Source organism: Drosophila yakuba, chromosome 3L, assembly GCF_016746365.2.
Source record: "Drosophila yakuba strain Tai18E2 chromosome 3L, Prin_Dyak_Tai18E2_2.1, whole genome shotgun sequence".
NCBI lineage: Eukaryota > Metazoa > Arthropoda > Insecta > Diptera > Drosophilidae > Drosophila > Drosophila yakuba.
The window spans coordinates 14,273,101-14,296,588 of record NC_052529.2 but is presented as its reverse complement, the minus strand read 5'-3'; the positions used below and the strand labels follow the sequence as shown (position 1 = coordinate 14,296,588).

Below are 23,488 nucleotides of genomic sequence, written 5' to 3'. Positions count from 1 at the left end.
GCTGGCTTACTTGACAAATGTTTTGCGCCTTGGGAAATGGACTACTCGACGAGTTTCTTATTTAAATAATAATTTGTTTGTTTAAATATGTGGAGATACTTCAACTTTGTTCTTTTTATCATTTAATTATCATAATATATTTCATATCTACATGACTTACGCATTCTACATTTTCCTATAGCGACACCTAGCGGATAACATGCGACTCTGAAAGATTTCGTTTGCGCCATCTAGCACCTGTCAACCCATTCTGCCGATAGGTGTCGCTTATATCAATGTGTAAAAATTCTATGTCAAATTTGTGTATATTTGTTAGCTTACGTGTACCGTCGCCAGATGGCGCGTGTTTTTTGTAAATTAATTAAAAATACAGTGTACACTCCGCACAGTGAACCTACGGCAACAAAAGTAAGTCTAGTAGATAGCAAGGAATATATTAGGGGGAAAAAACTAGTTAAATATTAAAAAATTGTAATGTTCTTAAATTCTCATTTAATATGTACAATATTGCTGTAATTTTCATTCTTTTGTTCCGTTTACCAACGTTTTAAAAAAAGTTTAAAAAAAATAATAATATTTTCTCAACGCAACAACACAATGGTCCATTTATGTGCAAAAAGGACACCTCAAAGATATTTAACTTAACAAATGTGAATAAATAGTATACTATAAATATTACTTTACGTACATATGTTAAAACTGGTTTTAAGTAACTTTATGGAACATTTTCTATATTTTCATCCTCTCATTTCTTGATAATGCCTTTGCAACTAAGAGAATTAAATGTGATAAAATACACATCAAAACTCAATTGTCTCAGTCTGATTATTTTCCAAAAAGTTTTGCCGCTTAAAATAAAGTTAACTGCTTTTCATTTCCATTTTCCAGCGCCACCCACTATTCTTATCCGCCTCGTCATTCGACTGATTCGCATTTGGCCTCATTTGAAACACAAATCACGATTAGCACGGGCACATTTCCCATTTTTGGTCAGGTGAACCCAAAGCGAAAAGAAAGTAGGAACAAACGAGATAGATAGAGGGGCGTTGCTCTGCCAGAGTTGGCAAAAATTTGTGCGACGCTGTTAAATCCCTGCCATAAATTATTGCAACTAAACGCAGCAAACAATGCTGCGGGGGGTCATGTTAAAAAACCACCCAAAATTATGACTGCAGTGGAGAAAACGAAGTGGTGATGCGTTAGAGAAAAAGAAGTGATGAGAGTCTAGACATTAAGCTACTATGCGTTTTTATACCACTACAAAAACGATAAAATATAAAAAAAAAAGAAATCGTAAATATTTTTAAAATATTATTTATTTTACCTAGTCTGAAAAATTTTAAATATTAATATTAATGTGTTGTTCAAACTTTCAAAATAGCGTATGCATACGAATAAGCTTTAAACGTAACTTAATTTTTTAAAATACCCTCCTACTCAAATTTCTCCACTACAGTAAACTATGATGACCACTACTACATTCACTTCCTGTGCCTCATTGTCCTGGAAGATGACCGCATAATAGGGCCAGCCATAATGTCCATTAGGAGGGGACAAATAAAGGAATGCCGAGGTCACCGAGCCGAATATCCTGCTCCTCTGCCAGCGGAAGATAAAGCGAATCCTCAGGCATGTGCTCGCCAAGGACCACCAGTTGCTGGCGCCTTTGTTTTGGGTCCTGTTTTGTCTGTTCTGGCTTTTGGCCAATAAAATGCATTCAATTCGCATGCAAAACAAAAAGCGATAAAAAACGCGTCACCATTGAGAACGCTTCTAAGCAGCGGCCCCCATTCCCCAAACTCCATTTCCCGCAGCATTGTCTACGCCATTGGTCCAAAGCGCCTGAAATCGACATGCGCGCAGTTGCAGGGGTGGGCGGTGGGCGGTGGGGTGACAGTGGGCGTTGGGGGTGCTTTGTAGGGGGGGTTGGAGTTTGGGGCCGCACACACACACACACATTTCTAGAGCGCTGCCATTTTTATTGCCGTGCGATGGTGAAGGGGGCAGCCCGCCAAATGCGTTTCCTACTTGGCATTTGTTTTGGTGAAATGGGATATAGGTAAGGGGCGCAAAGAGGGGTAAGTCGGGGAGTCGCGGGTAGAAAGTCTACAAAAGTTACGACCATTTGGAGAGCGACGCTTGCGCAAAACAACCCCTTAGGAAGATATCTTTTTATGGCGCCAACAGTTGTTTTTTAAAAATGCCACAGGAATGCAAAACAAAAATCCTAATAGTTTCTTATTCTTAAATCTTTTACAGAAACGCAGGGATACAATATGCTTTTATCCATTAAAATGTTAAAAATAAAAACACTTTAACAATACATAAAGTATAAAAATGTGTTTCTTTTTTTTTGTATTTTAGTTATTTTGTAGGAGAATATTTGACTGGCTAAACTCATTTTGGTTAAATTTTTTTGAAGATTCAATCTATTCTGTAAAAATGTTGCTAAAATCCCTATTAACCGATCGATTCTAATAATTTTAAGTGCAAAATATTATTCCAATAGCAAATTTAAGTCAAACAAATTTTGTGTTCGGAAAATGATTGTACTGGCAGAACTAATAAAACACCGACTAGTGACCCCTGGCATATTACACACTTTTCTGTTGACATTACACTGTAAACACCGGAAAAATTGTCTAATTTCTTAGTATTCGCCAAGGGAGAAGCTCCCTTAGCGAAACATTAAACACGTCAATTCAAAGGGTGGCATTTATAAGACATTTTTAGCAAATGCATAAAGGTGTAATGTTAAAGATCAAGGGATTGTTAAAATTGCAATTATACAGAAATCGATATTGGTACAACAACATCAACATTTCCGGTGTGAAACAAACAAGGAGAGTAATTGAAATAACCCGACCCCGCCAACAAAAAAGGGATATCTTACGGATACCAAAGTTTGCAGCAAACATACCAAATGAGCCACGGATCGATTTTGAGGACAAACACGAGTCTTATACAGAGCAAAAAACTATAGTATAACTATAAAGCTATGATTTATTTGCTTTTAAAGAATATACTAAATATAAATTTGATAGAGCTCATTTTAACGCCTGATTGTAAATTAAGTTTTAAAACCTAAAATGTAGCTTTTAATAAAGAACCTAAATGGACGCCACTTTATTTTGTATCTTATTTAGATAAAATCGACTAGACTTTCTCTAGACTTTGGTCTATTTTATTTTTATTTTGGTCTATTGAATCGATAATAAAGAGTAATAAACCATTTTCACACAGAACAGAATAAGGAAGCGTTTTATAAAGTAATTATTTGACGATTTAATATTTATTTTATAATATTTATATTATAATACATTAGCGAACATCTTAAAACAAAGCATTATTATTCTAGAATTTATAAAAATTTAATTTACAATACCAAATAGAATGTAAATGGATCATATACCCAAGTAATAACATTTTTAAATATATTATTTAGTTATTCGTTGGCTTATTCTAGATTTCGATCAACTGACCCGAAATAATATTGGGTTGATATTTTGATAAAAAAAATGCAGATATTATCAACTGGCGACGAGCAAAAGGAGCAGCGTTCGGTAAACAAGAATGCAAACGCGCACACAAACCGAAAACAAACCCGAGACAATTGTCAATAAGATACAAAACGCAGATACAAAGATACAAAGCAGCAGCAGCGAATTTTTATCACTTAGCCGCCACGTTGACGCGTCCTCCGAAGGTGTAAAAAACTCTACAAAATGTGCGCGCTCTCTCTCTCTCTCCCACTTACGTTTCGCACCACCCTTCTCTCTTGCACTATCTCTCGCCCTGTCTCGCTCCCACTCAGTCCTTTTGGGCGGCAGCGACGCAGCAGCGACCAACCACTACAGAGACACCCTCACACTAACAAACACCCACGCTCTTCCTCTTGCCCCTTTTTGTTGCGTTTGTTTGCCGTTTTTGTCGCAAGTTTTCGAATGTGTTTTCAAATCCAAATTGTCGCGCACTCGAAACGGACGCGCTGCGCTCGGCTAACGGTGAATCGGCAGTCTAACGGCTTAGATACTTCCCACGTTCGTAAATTCCGTGCTCTATAAATCTCGAAACTGTTTGGAAAACAATTTGAAAATTCATAACAGTGCACTTGTGTGTTTTGAAAACTGCTTTTAGCGATCGATAATTAATATTTTAATATTTAGCAAATATTTATGAACAAAAGTAACACGATCGCATGATAAACTTTTATGCAATTAAAAACATAGTTTGTTAAGTGTCACGCATCGAATGGCATGCAAATTTAAACTGTGTTAAGGAGGAAGTAACAGACTAATATTACAGGTAAGTTTATTATGCAGATTAAAAAGGTTTATTGAAACAAGGTCTCTAGGTAAAGAATTCGATCATTTAAAAAAAAATATAAATAAATAGACGTGCTCAAAATAAATAGACGTGCATTCTGTTCATATAAATTACCTAAAAAGATCCAACTTCTGTTCTTCATGCGGAGCATATAGAATCTGTGTTTAATTTTCTTAAATTTAACAATAATCATTCCCTTAAAAATGAAAGCATAAGCTATTTATTTACATATATATATATCGGAATCTGAAACATGTTGTATATACTTTAGAAGTATTCACCACCTTTAACATTAGAAAAGCTGTTTGGTTTCAAAACCTCTATGCTCTACTTTAAAATATCGACAGTCTTCTAAAATGTAGAATTCCAGTCCAGCCTTTTAATTATTTTTCTTCATTTAAAACGTGTTTTATGCGACAGTATTGTTAATATGCAAATGTTTAAAGGAGTATAAGTCGCATAACATTAATTGAAGGGAAATCCCCAAATTCGCAAATACTCAATACTGAAAACTGGCTCAAAAAACTGGCAAATATTTATGTTGCTTCGTCATAAAACCTGAACGCAGCATTAGGTCCCCTTTAGAAGCACAAATTAGAAGGCATAAAAGGAGCTCCATTGTGCATTTTTTGGCGAGCAATTCGCAGTGCGAGGAGCTCCAATCGAATGACTCATGCACGGGAGCAGCAGACAGAGTGGTAATGCTAACAAGGCATATCTATTGAATACCATTTCCGTTGACATTTCAGAGCTCTAGGAGCAGCTGCAGCACTACCACCTGATAATTACCACCTGCACCCCCATCAAGGAGTCCCCTGGACGCCGCGCCCGGCATCATGACGAGCATCTCGGCGCTGCTCCACCGGAGCCACAGCCACGGCCACAGCAATGGTGGTTACACGAGCAGCGGGAGTAGCAATCACAGCCATAGCAGCAGCCTCTCACCGCAGTTGCCCGGCATCAATTTGGGTTTGGGCATGGTCGGTGGCCTGGCCATGGGCATGGGAGTGGGTGTAGGCTCTGGATCGGGAAACGCCACACCACCACCATCGGTGCCGCCAGCTGACCTCACCGTTCCGACAGCGCCACCCACACCGGTGGCACCCAAAATGCACCAGCACCCTCATTCGCACCCGCACCACCATTCGAACTCGCATCATAATGCCCCAAACAGCCACTCGAATCCGAGTGCTGGAAGCCATCACAACAGCCACGACCACATTAAGCGACCAATGAACGCTTTCATGGTCTGGTCGCGGGGGCAGCGTCGCAAAATGGCCCAGGACAATCCAAAAATGCACAATTCCGAAATATCAAAGCGCCTGGGCGCCGAGTGGAAATTACTCACCGAAGGACAGAAGCGTCCATTCATCGACGAGGCAAAGCGATTGCGGTAAGTGTTGTTCACTGGGGTCTGGTTAAAACACACTGAGCAAAAATATATGCTCCAAATGCAGGGTTGCAACATAAACAAAGTTTGTGATACAAACAATGGAGTATTTTTTTCAAGAAAGTCCTTGCCTTTTAATTTTAAAGCATGTTTCTAAGTCTCTTAACAAAAGAGTATTAAAAACAAAAGGATTTATTTTAATTTGCATATTAACGAAATTTTTTATAGAAATTTTATTTATTTTCCCTAAAAAAAGTATGTATGGGCAATATAGTGCTAGAATCTACGGATAATCATATTGTAGTAAGCCCATAATAATTATTTCTGTGAGAAATAAAACGTTTATAATTTTTTGAAAATACCTAGGTTTGCTATCACTTTATTAGGATGTTCATTCGGTATTCAGTAACCAAAATGTTTATTTTTTTCCGTGCCGGCTTACGCAGGAGTAGAGTGGTGTAGGTTGGGTGGGAAATTCTGGCTTGGTTTCGGTTACCATTTCTATTTTCCCAGTTGGTAGCTGGTAACTGGTAGCACATTCTCACTAGATGCCGTCTGTCTGGCCACAAAATTTGATCGATTAGCTAAGACAAAGGCTCCCTATTGTGAGGAGCTCCTGCTGGATTGTGAAGCTCTGGAGCCGAGAATTGTGTCCGCTCTGCTTAGTCAGAATTTCATTGGCACTGTCGTATCTTGGGTAAACATTTCAATTGAAGTTGTCACACAAAAGCGAGGCAACACGTCGCATGAAATGCTCCATTCATATTGCATTTTGCTTCTTTTTGTGTGCTTAACCCATTCAGTGTACCCTTTCGAAAGGGTTTAGGTAACTTAAGATTCGGCTTAGCTTTAACGCAGATATTTAGTGGGATTAACTGGAAATAATATAAGAAAGCAGTGCTTTGTTCAAGAAAAGTTATGGAAATTTTAACATAAAGTTCAAAAAGAAGAGTTAATTTTTTGGGACAATATTTTTCATTTAAAAAGTCATCTAAACCCTTTATAAAACTAGCTTTTAAATAAAGTTATTGCCATAATTGAAGTGCACTATAAATTATAGGAATTCCCAGAAACGGCGTATCTCCTAAATTCAATAGGCAACTCGTTTCATTTATTTTCTATACCTTACCAGATAGTGCCTAGTCTTTGATGGTGACGAACCTCTGTGTTTGCACTGTCATAATCCTTTTATTGATTGGATTGGCCTGCCAAAATGAAAATGTGAAATTTTATGTACATTTTATGACATTTATAAATGATCAGGGCTCGTCAGCAAGAGGCTTAAACTAATGGCCATTCGGGGTTTTCGAGCGAGCATATCGAATGAAAAGAACCAAAAAATTCTGATCAAATATTTGCCAATCGCGCGATGATAAGAAAAACAATATTTTTTTCGGGACCCGCGATAAGGCGGTCATAAGGCCATAACTGACCAAAAGAAAGGAAAACAATAATAAATAAGGAAAAGAAAAGAAAAGCGAAAGTAAAAGTAAAACAAGAGGAGGCGACCCAAACACACCTTTTATCAGGTTTTATCGTTTTGTCAAACAAATGTCAACAATTGCGCATTGTTGCAGCTGGGAAATCGGAAAGAGAATCGAAGTTGGAATCGGAGTGGTGGTTCTTCGCTAAATACACAATATAAACTTGTATCTCCCGGGTGTGGGGTTTATGGAAGGGTTCCTCCACTTCTCCTGGGGTTTACGACCAGAGATGGCTGGCTTTATGATATCATCAAAGTTTAAATCGTTCGATCTTTTGATCAGTGTTTCAACATTTATTTTATTTACAGGGCCCTGCACATGAAAGAACATCCCGACTACAAGTATCGACCACGTCGCAAGCCCAAGACGCTCAACAAGTCACCGGTGCCAGGTGGTGGTAGTGGTGGTGCTGGCGGCGGCGGCGGTGGTGCCAATGGTGGAGCCAACGGTGGTGGTAACTCCGGTCACGGTGGCCCAGGATCGGTTGGCTCCCCCAAGGATATGCAGCCGCAGCTGTCGCCCTTGGGTCAGTCGCTGCCCCATCTGCACGGACATCCGCATCAGTCACCATATCAACCGCATCCACACCACCCGCATCCCCATCCGCATCATGTCCAGCTGGCCGCCGCCACCTTGAGCGCCAAGTACGGATTCGGTTCGCCACTGGAGTTGTCCCTGCCCCGCCTGCCGAACGCCTTTCCCGGCCTCGCCCACTATCCACTGGATCCCACGTTGGCCCTGGACCTCCAGGCGCGCCTCCAGGCCATGTACGCCGGCTCCATCTACCATCCGTGGCGGTATCTGCCGCTGATAAGCCCCGAAACTCCACCGTCCCCGCCCAGCAGCAGCGGCACCGGCATCTCATCCTACGGATGCGTCAAGTCCGAGAAGTCCTCTCCAAATGCGACAGTGGCCAGCACGGCCAGTCCGCCGAACATCATTTGACCGACTCCTTTGCGCTTCGGCGCCGGCACCTCCTCATCCGCAGAGCACGTGGTCTAGGAATTCGGATGGTAATCCTGCTCATCCAGCCCCAAAAAAGTTAAAAGTCCTAATGTTAGAGCCTAGTGTTAGGCGAATATTTTCGCGCGTGTCTTCGGTTGCTACGTTTGTTTTATGTTATGTTTTGGGTTCTGATTAAATGCAGCTTAACTATTTTGTGCATTATGTTATATGAATTCAAAAATTGAAAACTACATTCAAAATCTCAGTTCAGTGGCATTTTTAGACTAATGTGGAAGCTAAATCCAAACTCGAAAATCAATAGCCATTTAGCAGTTTTAAAATTTCCTTAAAGACGTTTTTGTGCCATCAGCTATGAAAATTCACAAAACCATTTGAATTTGTAGTTTAGTTTAGTTTATTACTTTGACTGCACAAAACATTTTTAATTGATACGTTGCTATATTGATAACTCTCTAATTTCGGTAAAGCTTTGAATTATAACCACAGCTTAAAACACACATTTTAAATGTCTTTATTCATACTTATTTAAGGACTTCATAAACTTTGTTATCACTTTCCGGAACCCAAACAAATTGCTTATTAGGTCTAAAGTACATTAGATTTGTTAAGGCATCGAGAACATGTCCACATTTATGTAATATATGATTGTAAAACTATACTTTAATGTGATAAAAGAAAGAGCAGAAATCTAATTAAAAACAGTGTGAATATACACGATTCCTAAACAGTGTACTTGCTTAAGACACGGCTATTGATGGTTAAATTTAAACAATAGTTTTGGTCCTGATAAACATAAAGAGACCTGGTGGAAATGGGAGTGAAAATCACAGCATGCAATCTGCGAGGAGTCAGCGCCACAGGCTGCTGTGAATATAACGACAATGTTTGCTGATGCGTTGATTATTAGTTTAAATTGCCGACACGCCGCGGGGATGAATGGATGACGATGGCCAGGATTGTCTGCCGCTGCGGAAGGGTGGCGATCGTCCTTAATGGGATTCCATCACGCCCACTTGTTTAAGCGGCCAACTGTGAAGCGCTCATCGCCGAGGCGTGTCAATAACTCTCGGTCCGGTCCAAAAACAATTGGCACTTTTTTGTCTTCACTGGCACTTCACACAAAACAAAGCAGCAACCACCACTATTATTTGGACTGTTTTCTCTGGGTGGTTGGGTGAAATATACATATATAGTCTGCGTGGCGGTAGAGGGCAATCGCGACAGCATCGTAACCAGCTGAAAAGCCGCCCATAAAAGTCGCCCAAATGCCACGCTGCAACGCAACGAAAGTGCTGATAAGGAGTGCCAAATACCAAGGATGCCGCACCCAACTCAGCCTCCTTGCCCCACGCACCAAATCTACAGCTCCAAGTTGCACTCAAAAAAAAACTAACTGAATTCAAGGTTTGGAAATTCACGTATGGAATGGCGCAGAATATGCTACTTATCTATTTAAATCAAAAGTTGGTTTAAAATCGTATTTAATGATTTGGGTAAACATTTTTAGATCAGAAATAAAAGATATATTTAACAGATCAGTTGCTAATTTACTATTTTTTTTTAAGTGCTGACTGTCTGCCCATTCCCACAATCACACAGACATTGTGGTGCGCCTTTTGTTGGTCGCAAGGTCGTTTTTATAGTGTCCTGGCCCCATTCACATTCACATTCACAGTGACAGTCGTCGAGCGAGAGTCGAACTTGAATAAGCATTTAATGTTTGCATTCTGACCTCACCTAAACACAGACAAAGGCATCCTGGCATCCGCCATTCCATTCTGGTCGAAAATCACTTGTGCGAAACTCTATGAAATGCTACAACAATATTTGCCCAATGAAATTGTGAGGGCTAGAAGAGCCACCCCCAAGAGAGAAATCTATGAATTTGTTCGACTGTGGGAACTTACAAATTGCCGAGATGTTTTAGCGCTTTCGGAGCAGTAATTGAATCAAATTGAGGTGGTCCCCAAAAGCAAACTGTATTTTTTTCATATTTATTAACAAACAATTAGTTTTTAAAAAGGAACAGATAGATCCTTTTCAAACTGATATATAAACATTTAATTTAAAAAAAACTTTAAGCAGCTAAGCATTTTATTTACAACTGCAACCCCTTGATGGGAGTATCTATCTTTAAGAGCATACAGCAATTATCACAAAAATTTAACGGGTCACTTGCTTGGCACTTGGGTGGCATCCAGAAGCGAAGTCAACTGGCTATCAAAACTAACAGACACGCGCTGCACGTGCGACCCCTCACCTTCGACCCCGATCATCAGCAGCAGCATCGACATCGGCAGCAGCATCAGCATCAGCTCGCTATATACTATACTCACTTGTTTCAAGACAAATAAAAACATTGAAAGCGAGTGCGAGTCAGTGGGGGAGAAAAATAGCAGAGCGAAAAACGTGTGAAATAAAAGTTTGTTTGATTTGCTTTGTGCGCAGGAAGTGGGGTGGGGGGGCAGCGAGTTTGGGAAGCCCTGCAGTCGTGGTGACAAAAAAAAACACTGACAAAAAATATAGGTCACATTCCAGGGATTCTTAAATCAACTTTTACAAAATTTATTACATTTTGACACGCCATTTAAATGTTTTTGCGCTTTTTCCCAAACTAACATCTATAGAAATACTATAAAGTAATTGAACTAAACTAACTTTAATTGAAAGATATACAACAAATTGTTTGTCACTGTTATTAGGGAAACTTTTGCACTTTGTGATATGGGACTGCTCTTCGTTTTTATCTGTGCACTGATAAAATAGCGACTGGGATTCCCATTCTTTTGCCATTCAAGCGGAGCAAGTACTAGCATCACACTACTCAAGTCGGGGAATTTTTTGTTTTATTTGGCAGGATGCTGGCGAAGGTAACCCCAGCCCAAGGACTCTATCGCCACTTCCACTTCCACGACCCGACTCCATCTCCACCTCCATGCCATGGCAGTCCCTTCTCCATCCTTTGCTATTTCAGTCCTGGCACACTCACATCCGTTGTGATAAAAAGAAATATTTTCTTTTGGCAGCAGACTTTGGCTTTTCTTCTTCGTTTTTGGCCCAATGCTTCATTATTACTATATTTATATTTATTTGCTGTACTTTTTCTTTCATTCCATTTCATTTTGCTGATTGTTGGACTGCTGACTGCCGACTGTTTAAGGTGGCCCAGAAAGACCATTACGCAAAGGATATTGTGTGGCCATGAATCAATTGGCCAATGTCCACAGAAAAAAGTTATGCCCGGAAATATGTTGAACCGCCAAAGTGATGACATTCCATTTGCATTTTCTAGGCTATTTCACAGCAAAAGGTCGCCCCGGCCACTCGCAAACAGCAAACAGCCAACATAATCGCGTGTAATAAATTTTAATTTTTTAAGCATTTGTAAGCACTTTTATCAGCCCAACAAAAGGACGCAGCAAATTTTTTTAAATGCCAAGCCAAGCCGAAAAAAGGAAAAACGCGAAAAGGATATAAGATTAAGACGCCAAGCCAAAGTTGAGACATAAAAAAAAAAACAACGCCAAGCAAATTAGCAGCCTAGAAAGTGGGTGTGGTTGGGTGGCAAGGGGGAGGGTAGGATGTGGTTTATCACGCCCACAGCTCGTCGACGGGATATCCGACGCATGGAAGACAAACAAAAAAGGCATTAAATCGCATTTAAGTCAAAGCGAGCGGCGACAAAGCCGAAAACGAAACCGAATCCCGAATCCTGAGTATTCAGTATCCAGATTCCCAGCCAAGGAAGCCAAAAACATCCACCACATTCGACTTGACTTCGCTGAGACTTTCACGGGAGAACAAGGACAACTGGCACTCGAGACAAGGATGTGTCTTCGATTTTATGCAGCTTATCGCTCGGTGTTGTCTTATTCGAAGTTTTGGAGAAGGATTCGCAAATGGGGAAAAAATCCTACTGAATGGCGGCAGAAACTTGTAATTGAATGGATGTAAGCTTATAACTATGGGATATTGTCATTCGAATGATTTAAAAATTGATTTAAATTAGATGAAATTTGCTTAGCAATTTATTAATTCCTTAATATATGCGCGAGAAATTTGTTTAGCAATTTATTAATACCTTAATATATGCGCTAGAAATTCGTTTTTATTTATTTATTTATTTTATTTATTTGATTATTTTATTTATGTATTTATTTTATTTATTTATTTATTTTATTTATTTATTTATTAATTCCTTAATATATGCGCCAATTAATCCACAAATTTGAGTGTGCACTGTTTTTCAAAAGGTGCACTGCGAGCCGCGATAAGAAGCCTACGTTTAACCGCATGGCCCTATTTTGATAGCATAAAATCTGAAGAGATTGCAAAGTAGAAGCGCTTGGAAACAGCGCAAATGGGATCAACGATCGAAGAATGGCTTACGTATTTTATGCCATATCAAGAAAGGAACTTTAGTGGCTTAAAAAAAAGGATATCGAAACTGCAAAAAGCGCAGGAAGGATGACCGATGGCATTACTATGCACATAAAGCGCATTCCATTCGAATGTCCGAGCCTGGGAGCAATTAAAGCGAGCAGCTGTCGCCTCCGCCGTAAATGCAGCGGCTCACAATGCCGGAATGTTTTTTCAGTCCGGGCACAGTGGGTGCAAAAAGGACAACCCTGCGGCACAAAGGAGCAATTAATGCGAAATTGTAGCTGCATAATTGCTGAACATGCAGCAAAGAGGGGTGGTGGGGGGTGTGGAGCGGCATAAAGAAGCAATTAATGCCGTACAAATGCGCTTGGCATGCATAAAAATGGCAAGTGGCGAAAAAAGCGTGCAAAGTGCAGCAGAGGCAAATCAAAGTTGCCTTTACAGCCCATTTTCTGCTAGTAAAAGCTGAAGTCCAAAGGCTGAATGACCGGCCGGAGCTGCCAAACAATTGCAATTACATTAGAAAAGGCAACAGAACAGCAACAATGACTACAACCGGGCGAAGATAGCGATGGTCAAAATTACATTATATCATAATAATATCTCAGTTAAAACGGAATAGTTTGCCAAAGTTATTAGGTGCAGAAAGTGATATTAACTCAACAAACCATTTAACAGCTTATCCTACAGAGATGCATATCTATAATTATGCACCAATAAGACTGCCAGTTTCCCGATTGTCTTAAATATTTAAAGATATTTAAACTACTTATACATCTGATTAGCTTGCCGATGAATCGCAGTGCCATTTACTTTGGAATATAGCACATCCCTAGGCGAAATCTAAGCTATGGCCACCCACGTAGCGCTTTTCACTTCCGTTGCATGCCAGGCACGTTGCAAAATTGTCGCAGCACAGACAACCCAAACCCAAAAAAAAAAAAGAAATGGCAACAAAAATCGCTGGGCGAACACAAAAGCAACGGACAAACGAATTGCCAATTTAAATGTGAATAGAAAAATTGCATCGACTCGCCCATCGCATTGCACACCCACCACACCCATGCCCACACCCACTGCAATCCTTTATCCTTTATCCTTTCACAATCGCCAATCACTCACTCACGCGAACAATGCCGCTGCCAAATGCTACGTGGCCGTCGTTTTCCGGCTCCAGCTCTGCATCTTTTTGCACTCAAAGTGTATTCACATGGGTGTTCTAAGCACTCGTATAGGAATTTTAGTTAGAGTCCCAAAAATATGCAAAACCCCATACATTTTTTAGAGCAGCTCTAAAGAAACCGCTGAGATCTTTCACTTGACTTGAGCATAAACATTTCTAAACAGAAGCATTTAGCATGCAATTAGCACTAACAAAGTTCAGATGAATTAGCAGCAATAATAATGTATCAATTTGTCATACAAGTCACGCGTTTCACGATTATGCTGATTTCTTGCACATAAACAAATTCATAAATTCTATGACTTATCAGCACAAAGTCGAATTTTTCCATGCTCAGCTCTTGACTTCCTAGTTATTATCAGCAATTAAATTTGCATGATGAAATAGATGAATTGCATATTTCTTTTCTTTCTAGTTTAAGAATATTATAATTAATTTAATTTCCAACTCCAAAAATAGGCTAATCAACGCCGCCAGCAAACAAGTGGCACCTGCAAACAAAAGCTAAAAGATCAAAGATCAAAGTGGCTTGCAGAATTGCAGATCAATGAACCAATTGAGATAGATAGACTGGCTTGTGACCCAGCAAATAGAAACGAACCGGAGTTACGTACCCTATTTAGTCCGAGTCCCGAAAGGCACCACCGATTTCGGGAACAGTCGATGAGAATAACATTTTTTAATTGCATAATGAGCGAGCGGTTTTTTAGGAGCTTCTGTGGACTGATAAACATATTTTCGCACCAGCAAAAGGCATTCAACCCAATCGGGAGTCAAGCGATAGGCCTATGTGCTGCACATGGGGATGATAGGAATTTCGGGTATAAAAGCTGCAGCGAACGGACTGGAAAATGCAGTTGCCTGCTGGTCTCAGTTACAGCAAGCTAAATCCTTCCGAGCTCTCCAATCCTTCAGTTTCTCCAGTGATCAGTGATCAGCAATAGTTACAAGCAAGATGAACAGAATCCTGCTCTTGGTGGCCTTTGCGGCTGGCGTTGTGGCTGCTGGAAGGATAACTACGAATCCGGACAGGGTTCAGGGTATTGGTAAAGTGGTCACCTTCACCTGAAAGAAAGGATTTATATATAATTGTATTCCCCTTTCCCCCGCAGACCGCATGTCCTTGGAGGATCTGCAGCGCCAAAAGTTCATCCTTGACATTGTCCAGAACATTCGTCAGCCTCTGCAGCAAAGTGAGCTCATCAATCTGGATGTGGGTCTGATTGCTGACAGTCAGCGTTATCGCGGCGGCATTGATGAGGTGATGCAGCGCGTCATCGATCTGGATCGCCAGCGTCGCCTCCTGGAAGAGCACCAGGTGTACTCCGTTGGCCGTTTGGAGGATGTGCAGCAGCTGCGTGGCATCTACCGCCTGCTGGTTCGCGCCCAGGACTTTGATACCCTGCGCCGCAACGTGGTCTACCTGCGCCGCAACATTAATCCCGTTCTGCTGATCAATGCCTTGGCTCTGGCCATTCGCGATCGCGATGATACTCGCACCCTGATCGTGCCCGCTGTCCAGGAGCTGCTCCCCGAACTGTATCTGGATGAGGAAGTGATTAAGCAGGTGCGCGGCGTTCTCAGGGAGCAAACCCAGCGCCCCTCGCTCATGGACATTGTGGGTATGCGCCAGCGGGCCATGAATCCCGTGATGAGCATCCTGATGCCCTGGCGGGAGATCCACATGCAGATGGCTCTGAGGAAACAGCAGAACCTCCAGAACGTTGTGGGCCAGAAACGCATCGTTGTTCGTGCCGAGAACCAGGGACAGATTGAGGGCACTACTCTGTTCACCGACGATATTGAGTTGCAGAACTTTATCCAGAATCTCATCCAGGAAATTGCCCTTCTGGAGGATGTCTCCCAGGTGGAGCAAAGCCAACGGATCAACACCGAGCAACAAGAGGAGCAAAGGATCGGTCGCAATCGTGTGCAGTTCCAAGATAACAACCAGGATAGGTATCTGGGTCAGGATGTGGACACTGGACGCCTACTGCGCGTGAATCGCCGCCGTCTTCTGGAGCAGCAGGATCAAGAGCAGGGTCAGAACATCTATGGCAACCAGAAGGATCGCTTCCAGCGACTCCTCCGCCGGGATGACGACAACGACGACGATGACCAAGATGTTCGCATGGGTCGTGTCCAGCTGCAGCGTGGAATCAGCCAGGGAGGTCTCCGCACTGGAGGAGCTCGTAGCCTGCCCACCGTGAGCGTGAACAGTGACCGTCTGCTCCACGTGAGTCGCCGCCGCTTGAACGCCATCCAACAGGATGAGGAGCAGGAGCAGCTGAATGGTCGCCAGCGTTTCATGGGCTTGGTGCGAGGAGACCGCCTTAGCGAGGGACGTCGTGTTGGTCAGCTGGATGATGTGCGTCAGGAGCGTCAGAACAACTGGCAGAAGCAGGACCGCATCTCGACACAAGGACGCACCTTCGGTGTCCAGCAGGAGCGTCAATCCTACGCCGACCAGCTGGAGAGCGTTAGCCGCGATGATGAGCGATTGGTGCATGTCAACCGCCGCCGCCTCAACCAGGACAACCAGGACAACCAGTACAACCAGGACAACCGGTACAACCAGGACAACCAGGACAACCGGTACAACCAGTACAACCAGGACAGCCGGTACAACCAGTACAACCAGGACATCCAGCAGCAACAGAGGAACTTTCCCCGCAGGATTAACTCCATTGGCGAGGGTCGCCGCGTCATGGGTGAACGCCCCATTCAGGATGAGGACATTCTGAAGCTAATCCGTGGCGAAAACCGCCTGAAGCTTATGACCGACGATGAGATCCTGGAGATGCTCAAGAGGAACCGCCAGCAGCGTCTGCAGAAGTACCAAAACGATGATGATGACGATGACAACGATGATGATGAGGATGTGGTGCGCCGACAGGGACTGCGAAGCCGTCGCAGCCTTCCCAATCTCCGTCAGCAGAACAGCCGCCGCAGCGAGATTCTCCTGCACAATCTTCGCCAGCTGGTGGCGCGCCTTAACCAGGAAAGCATCGCCCAGAGACAGCAGATCGAGCAGCAGCAGCCGTGGATCAACAATCCCCGCCTGACGCAATCCGAGCGCTATGCCCTCCGCCTGAACCAAATCCGCATCGATTCCCAGCGCAGCCGTCAAGTCCTCACCCAAATCGGCCAGATTGAGCAGCGCATGCAGGAGGCTATGGGTCAGGTGCTGGGCCAGCTGAATCTGAACTCGCTGCGTGGCCAGATGATCGATCAACGTCAAGTCGATGTGCTGCTGGCTCGCCTTGGCCAGGTGGGCATCATGACCATCATCCGTCAGGTGGTGCAGGACAACAGCGGTGAGCAAATCGATCGCACCGGCTTGGGCATCCGCCTGAGCGATCCCATCGTGCAGTTCACCCTGCGCCAGATTGTGAGGATCGTGGACGAACAGCGCGAACAGATCCTTGGTGCCTACCGCCAGGAGCAACTGCAGATGCGCGGTGTTGCGATCAATGATGTTCGCGTGGACAAGCTGCGCACTCGCATCGAGGAGCACGACTTGGACCTGGGCAACTTGGTCGAGCAGCAGGTGCAGGGTATCCAGCAGGAGATTGTGGGACGCCAGCGTCGCCTCAACAACAAAGCCTTCACCATTGACATGGACATCACCTCGGACCAGGATCAGGAGGCCATCATTCGCGTCTTCCTGGGACCCGCAGAGGGTCAGCGTGGAAGGCAGGGAGTTTCCCTGGATGAGCGTCGCCGTGACTTCGTCCTTCTGGATGCCATCCAAGTGCAGCTGGAGAATGGACGCAACCGCATTCAGCGCCGGTCCATCGATATCCCCTGGACAACGCGCGATGTGACGCCTCTGGTGGAGATCTACCGCCAGGTGATGCTGAAATTGAAGGGCCAGCAGGAGCAACAGGTCATGGGCATCCAGCAGCTGGTCGGCGAGACCGGACGCTTCCCCCAGCACTTGCTGCTGCCCCGTGGCAGGTCCGAGGGTCTGCCCATGCAGCTCCTGGTCGTGGTCTCTCCTTTGGTTGAGCTGCAGGTGCAGGACATCGTGCCCGATATCACCATTGGCATCGGCTCCGCCTCCCTGCAGGATGCTCGCCCATTGGGCTATCCCCTGGACCGGCCCATCCGCAACGAGCAGGAGCTCCTGCAGTTGACCAATGTCCTGCTCCAGGATGTGGTCATCATTCAGGAGAACTAAGTTCCCCAGGAAGAAAACCCGATCGTCTGGCCAGCTGCTTTTCCATGGACCCATCTGAAAATCACCTATCGAACCGTAGTTTTAATCAATCGAATGTAAATCAATTTACAGTAGCAAAATGTTAAATACTCTTGTAACTCATCTTTATATGTAATAAAAGTCTTAGCAAGCAATGCAAACAAGCATTAAACCATTGTTGTTAACTTTTTAAACGAAGATTTGTAAGAGTTATAAAATCCACAATCCTTTTAAGGAAACCTCCTGCTATTAATAGCTACCCTGTAACTGAAATTTCGGTCCTTATTGAAATTGTCACTTTTCTCGATTTTCCCCCAAAATGGTTTTATCCTCATGCCCAAGTGCCGTTCACCTGACTGGCTTTTCTAATTTCGAAAAACAATTTCAATGCAAATTGCATGTCCATCGGGGGAAGGGAGCGGTGCTGAGGGGCAATGCAATGGGAGTTGGTAGGGATTACAGGCGACTGCCACGCCCACAAACAATGCACGCCCACAGAACAAGCGGATGCCAGGATAGCCAGACAATGCGGCGACCAAATGGCTGGCAGGCAACCCATCCTGGGCACTATAATAGACTTTTCTTATTCTTGCCACACAACTCAATTTGCAACAACGCCAGGAAAATACGTATACGAATACATATAAACTGAAGAACCATGGCGCAGACGCCCAGCGAAGCGTCAATTGCCAAATTAATTGGCCGTAAAAAATTGAAAATGAAAATATAATCACACTTTCCGTTGTCGAGCTTTCGTTGTCACTGGCTGGATATAGAAGTGGGTCCTGTGGTTGAGATGGGGATTGGGGGGGCAGCTGGGGGGAGGTCGACCAACCAAAGGGCGGCAGACATTTCACCGCAGGCGGTTAAACGTTGCATTTTTCCAGGTTGCCCTGTACTCCACCTCCACCTGAGCTGATACCCTGTTGCATCTGGTTACTAAAAAGGTAGCATTGAAATCAATTCATCACATTTATATTAACTATTTATATAAAAGCTGGCTTTTTGCAATTATTATTATTATTTTGTTGAATTTACCTAAGATATTTAGTTATAAAGATGACTGCTACTAAAAAGATTCCACTGAAGTTCCGCTTCTAACAACAAAGTAAAATTGTTTTAAATACACATTTATTTCCAATTAAACATGTTACGCCATCTGCCGCTCTAAACTTTTTATTTAAAAAGGGTAACAACTTAGTCGATCACCTCTTAGTCTTCCTAGTTGTTCTACGAATGGCAAAGAATGTGGCACGTTGCATAATGGAAAAATGTTCGCACTCGACCTGATACTGTTTCGCCGACTTTTGCCGCCTCAATGCACTTTCATTATCTTCGAGTGCTTCGCCGTACCTTTCATTTTATTTTGCTGCCACCGCTGCTGTTTTTGTTGTTGATGCTCCTTTTTTGTATTTTGTATTTTGTATCTTGTAATTTGAAATTTAAAATCTTGTTTTCTTTAGTTTGTTGTGTCTGATGAGCTGATTAGGCGCTCCTCAGAGTTGGGGCATTACACGAGCTATTAGGCAGCCGCCTAATGCGAAAGTAATTATGTCTTGTTAATCAGACAGAGGCTGTGTGGGGGCCAAAGGGTATTTAACCCGTAAGTTTATCGGTCCTGGCCCTTTACCTCCCCCCTCTCCCATTCCCAAGTCCGAACTGAAGGTAGCTGAAAGGCGAAAACTTTTGTGATTAGCGAGCGCCCCTTGGCAGCGGTGCAGATAGCGTCTTGAGAAAATCCAGAAGGGACACTTCAAAATATAGTTAATAGATTTAAAATAATGTTAAAAAGTAACACAATTAAATAACATTTTTAAATTAAATTAATAGATTTGCGCAGCAGTGAGGCAACAATATTTAGATAACATTACAGAGTAAAGATAATTATAATGGTTTCTTAAACACTCTTAGCTTTACTAAGCTTAAACACCATAATTAAATATCAAATGTATAGTTGAAGAACTTTGTAATGATCCAGTTCTATGAAAGACTTATTTCCAGAGATACTGTTTTGATTAAAAATTTGAAAAAACTCTTCCCGCTTGCACCGAGCCTTTCTGGTTTTTGGCTAAGTGCTTTTGAGCCGGAAATGCTCGTATAATTTATGTTCTGCCTTGGCGCTCTGGCAACGGAAATGCCGGCGCGTAGTTTTGCCGCGCCCACAAACTCGCACCGAGATGTTTGCCAAATTTCATAGCATACTATTCAGCGGGAAAAGTTTGTGGCACGCAAATTAGCGGCCACGTTTGTTTCGTCGCGGGAAGTGGCACGGGGCATGTTGCGAAACTTTTTCAGTTATGAATATAAAGTTTATTTATTAAGCAAACAAGTTGGCGCTCTTATCTGTGCCGTGTTCTCTGATGGTCCTTTCTCTGTCAGTTCTTTTTGTGGTTGCCAAACAATTTCGCAGTTAGTTGAGCTCTGTAGTGCCCAAAAAAGGCAAGGAGCCTCGAACAAACTGCACAAAATTCGCTTCAGTTGTGAGTGGAATTAACTGAACGACCCTTTTTTGGTTGTTGCAAAGAATGCAAAAGTGAAGGGTTTTGTGCCATTTACTGATAATTTTCAAAGACGAAGGTACTTCTAGCAGTTCAGGTAAAAGAAAGAGCTGTACTTCAATGAAATATTACAACAAATAATTATTATTCTACTTCAAATATGGTAAATATTCTTATTAAGCTAAAACTTAATCAAAAGGATACAAGTGAAAAATCGCAAATTAAAAAGACATCAGTCGCAACCCTTTGTTGCATACAGAAAATATTTAGAAAAACTACCCGTCGGATGTGGGGCAAATGATTTCTGGGCTTTTTGCTTTGGCCACCTTTTCTGGGTGGACGTGTGGAAAATATTGGACGGAAAGGAGGCGTGAGCTGTTTCCAAATCAACTTGGACCGAAACCCTTCGTTCCCCTACTCCAAAATCGAGGCATTGAAAAATGTACAATAAACATTTTTACACGCTGCCGCTGGTCGGGAGGCTATCAAGTTGAGCAGAAAACTTTTCGCCATTCATGCAGATGTACACGACAAAAAATTGCTAACAAACGGAAATGTGATATACGCGCGACAACCAAAACACACACAAAGGCTAATGGAGCAGGGCGTGGAAGGGGGCGTGGTGGCATCAGTGGCGTAGATGGGGGGCTTTTGGAGCTCAGTTATCGTGTAGTTTACTATGTGTCATTACATTGTTATCAATTACTTAATACATAATTCAAAGTAGCATAGTTTATCTCTCGTAGGGAAATCTATGTCAAAACCAAAATTTATTTACAGACCATTTCCATACTAAAGCCCCTTAAGCATTCCCCTTCAAAGAAACTCTGCCTACGCCACTGGGAGGGATAGCCATGCCAATTGCTACTGAAAAATGTATTCTGAATATAAACGTCTATGCTGTATAGGTGAGATCTATAGCTACGTGGCAATCGTCTTGTATTCTTCTCGCTCTCACTGGTCTATTCAATTTGTTTGTGAATTAAAATGATGGAGGAAAGAAAAAAAAACGGGGGACCATCGAAAAGAAAATACCGTCATGCGTTGCATTGTCAAAAGGATTTTTTCTCTTCTCCGGCTTTTGTATGATTGAAAGACACCCACCTCAACATTTGAAGGCCCCCAGCTCACCCACTATATTCCATCTTAACTGACACGCTTTGGCGCATTGGTTGATAAACGCAGAAGGGAAAGGAGTTCTTACTGGAGGCTTTCCTTCGAGTGGGATTAAAAAAATGTTTACTCAGAAGCGCACAGGACATTTTAATACCCACCAGAATCTAGGGTAGCAAGGGTGTTGAGGGATCTTCGAAGGCAAGCCACATTTATTAGAAATTATATTCTTATCAAATCATTTAAGGAGACAGATGATAGTTTTCTATAAAATCTACTTAATCTTTAAAAGCAATTCTAAAACCTAAACTTTGAAGTCCATTAAGTAAACCGAACTACAAATTGCTTGATTAATGGTTTATTAAATATGTTTAAAATATATTTAAGGTATTTTCACGGAACAGAATCTTCGAATCCCAACAATCGATTTCATTCTAGCATAACAGGAAGATCCGGATCCCGTGAGATGGTGGAGAGATTAGGAGAACCGGAAGGGATACGGACACAGGTATGGAGCATGATTTGGTGGGGAAAGAGCTCTATTCCCACTTTGACGTGACATGTTCCAATGACAAACTAATAGTTAACGCAAAATATTTTCAATTACTGTTGCTTCTGCTGTTGCTGTCACAGCAAAATCAATCAATTTGCAGCCACAGACACGAAAGCCATTTAATTTCTATTCCCGCACTTTTCCATTTTCCTTACCGCTTGGATATATTTTAAACGCAAATTGATTTTGTGGCCACAGATTGCAGCGGTAAATGCATTTTATCCAGAATTTCTATAAAATTGTTACTTTTTTTGTACTTTACGTGTACTTTGCCCAGCTCACTGTGATTTGGCCAACTAATGAGGTGTGAAATGTGGCAAAACCATTTTTGCTGCGTTCGCCATGTACGCTGCAATTAGAATGAATTTATGAAGGACTTCACACGACTTTAGCGGTAAGGGAAGATGCGGCAAAGTATGCTATAAAAATGGGATTTGCCTCGAATTGGTTGCGGCTTATTTGCTATTCACACCACAACAATGTAAACAATGCCCGGCCCGAGGACACCCCTCCTCCATCCCGGGCAATCCGCTCTGCCTTATCCCCTATATCTCACCACCCCAGTGGCGCTGAAACCCACAGGCGACAGTGAAAAGCAATAAAACGCTCTGGCCAGAGACACTGAGATACTCACAATGCTGAAGCAAATTTGTTGCAAATCAAAACAAATTCCAAGCCGTCGACACGCACACAAAAAAGCCACTGTTCTGTTCTTATTTTTCTATATACGCAGATTGCATACTCTTTCCCGCATTTGCTCAGTATTTGGAAATAGTAAAGATATTAAATTAAGATGGTTAATATTTATTAAAAACTATAGCCATGCTCAGCAGGCGCTCTTGTAATTTTAGTAATCTGTTTAACCTATGAGCGTAATCTAAAATGTAATAAATATTTAATTAATAATTTAGTTTTTAAGAAAAAGGATATTCTCTTGTTTATAGGCAATGATTTCCCACTCCTTTGTTTAAGTAATACACTTCCACCACAAAGTCCACTTGTGGCTAAAAAGCCTTCCACTCCAACCCATCCACATTCACCCATCTACGCACTCACCCTTTACGAAAGGACTTGTCCATCAACTTGATGAAATTCCACAACAATTTATGCAATCAGTTGGACACAACAAAAAAAAGGAAAAGAAATAATACAAATATGAGCGGTTCACAGAAAGGAAAACCATTTCAGGCTGCAATGCAGAACCAGAAAATCCCTCCACCGAAAACCCAGCTACCGAGCACAATTCCTCTTAAGCCTTTTTGAATATTTTTGACACGTGCGCTGCAATTATTTTATTACCCAAGCCGCCCTTGGCCGCCCAACAGCCCAACCACCCAACGCCCACTCTATTTGGCCGTGTGCAGTGTGCCACGCCCACTCGATTGCAAACA

General features: G+C 42.5%; 2 protein-coding genes across 2 annotated transcripts; both read left to right on the top strand.

Annotated features, from left to right (window-relative positions):
- Positions 1-3,956: 3,956 nt before the first annotated feature.
- LOC6534081 (transcription factor SOX-2) lies at positions 3,957-8,891 on the top strand. Its single transcript, XM_002094731.3, has 3 exons — positions 3,957-4,305; positions 5,076-5,719; positions 7,509-8,891. The coding sequence occupies exons 2-3, from the start codon at positions 5,163-5,165 to the stop codon at positions 8,143-8,145; spliced, it is 1,194 nt and encodes a 397-aa protein (XP_002094767.3). The 5' UTR covers positions 3,957-4,305; positions 5,076-5,162; the 3' UTR covers positions 8,146-8,891.
- Positions 8,892-14,587: 5,696 nt separating this feature from the next.
- LOC6534080 (fat-body protein 1) lies at positions 14,588-18,105 on the top strand. Its single transcript, XM_002094730.4, has 2 exons — positions 14,588-14,778; positions 14,845-18,105. Exons 1-2 carry the CDS (start codon positions 14,688-14,690, stop codon positions 17,913-17,915), a joined length of 3,162 nt encoding a protein of 1,053 aa, XP_002094766.2. The 5' UTR covers positions 14,588-14,687; the 3' UTR covers positions 17,916-18,105.
- The last annotated feature ends 5,383 nt before the right edge of the window (positions 18,106-23,488 follow it).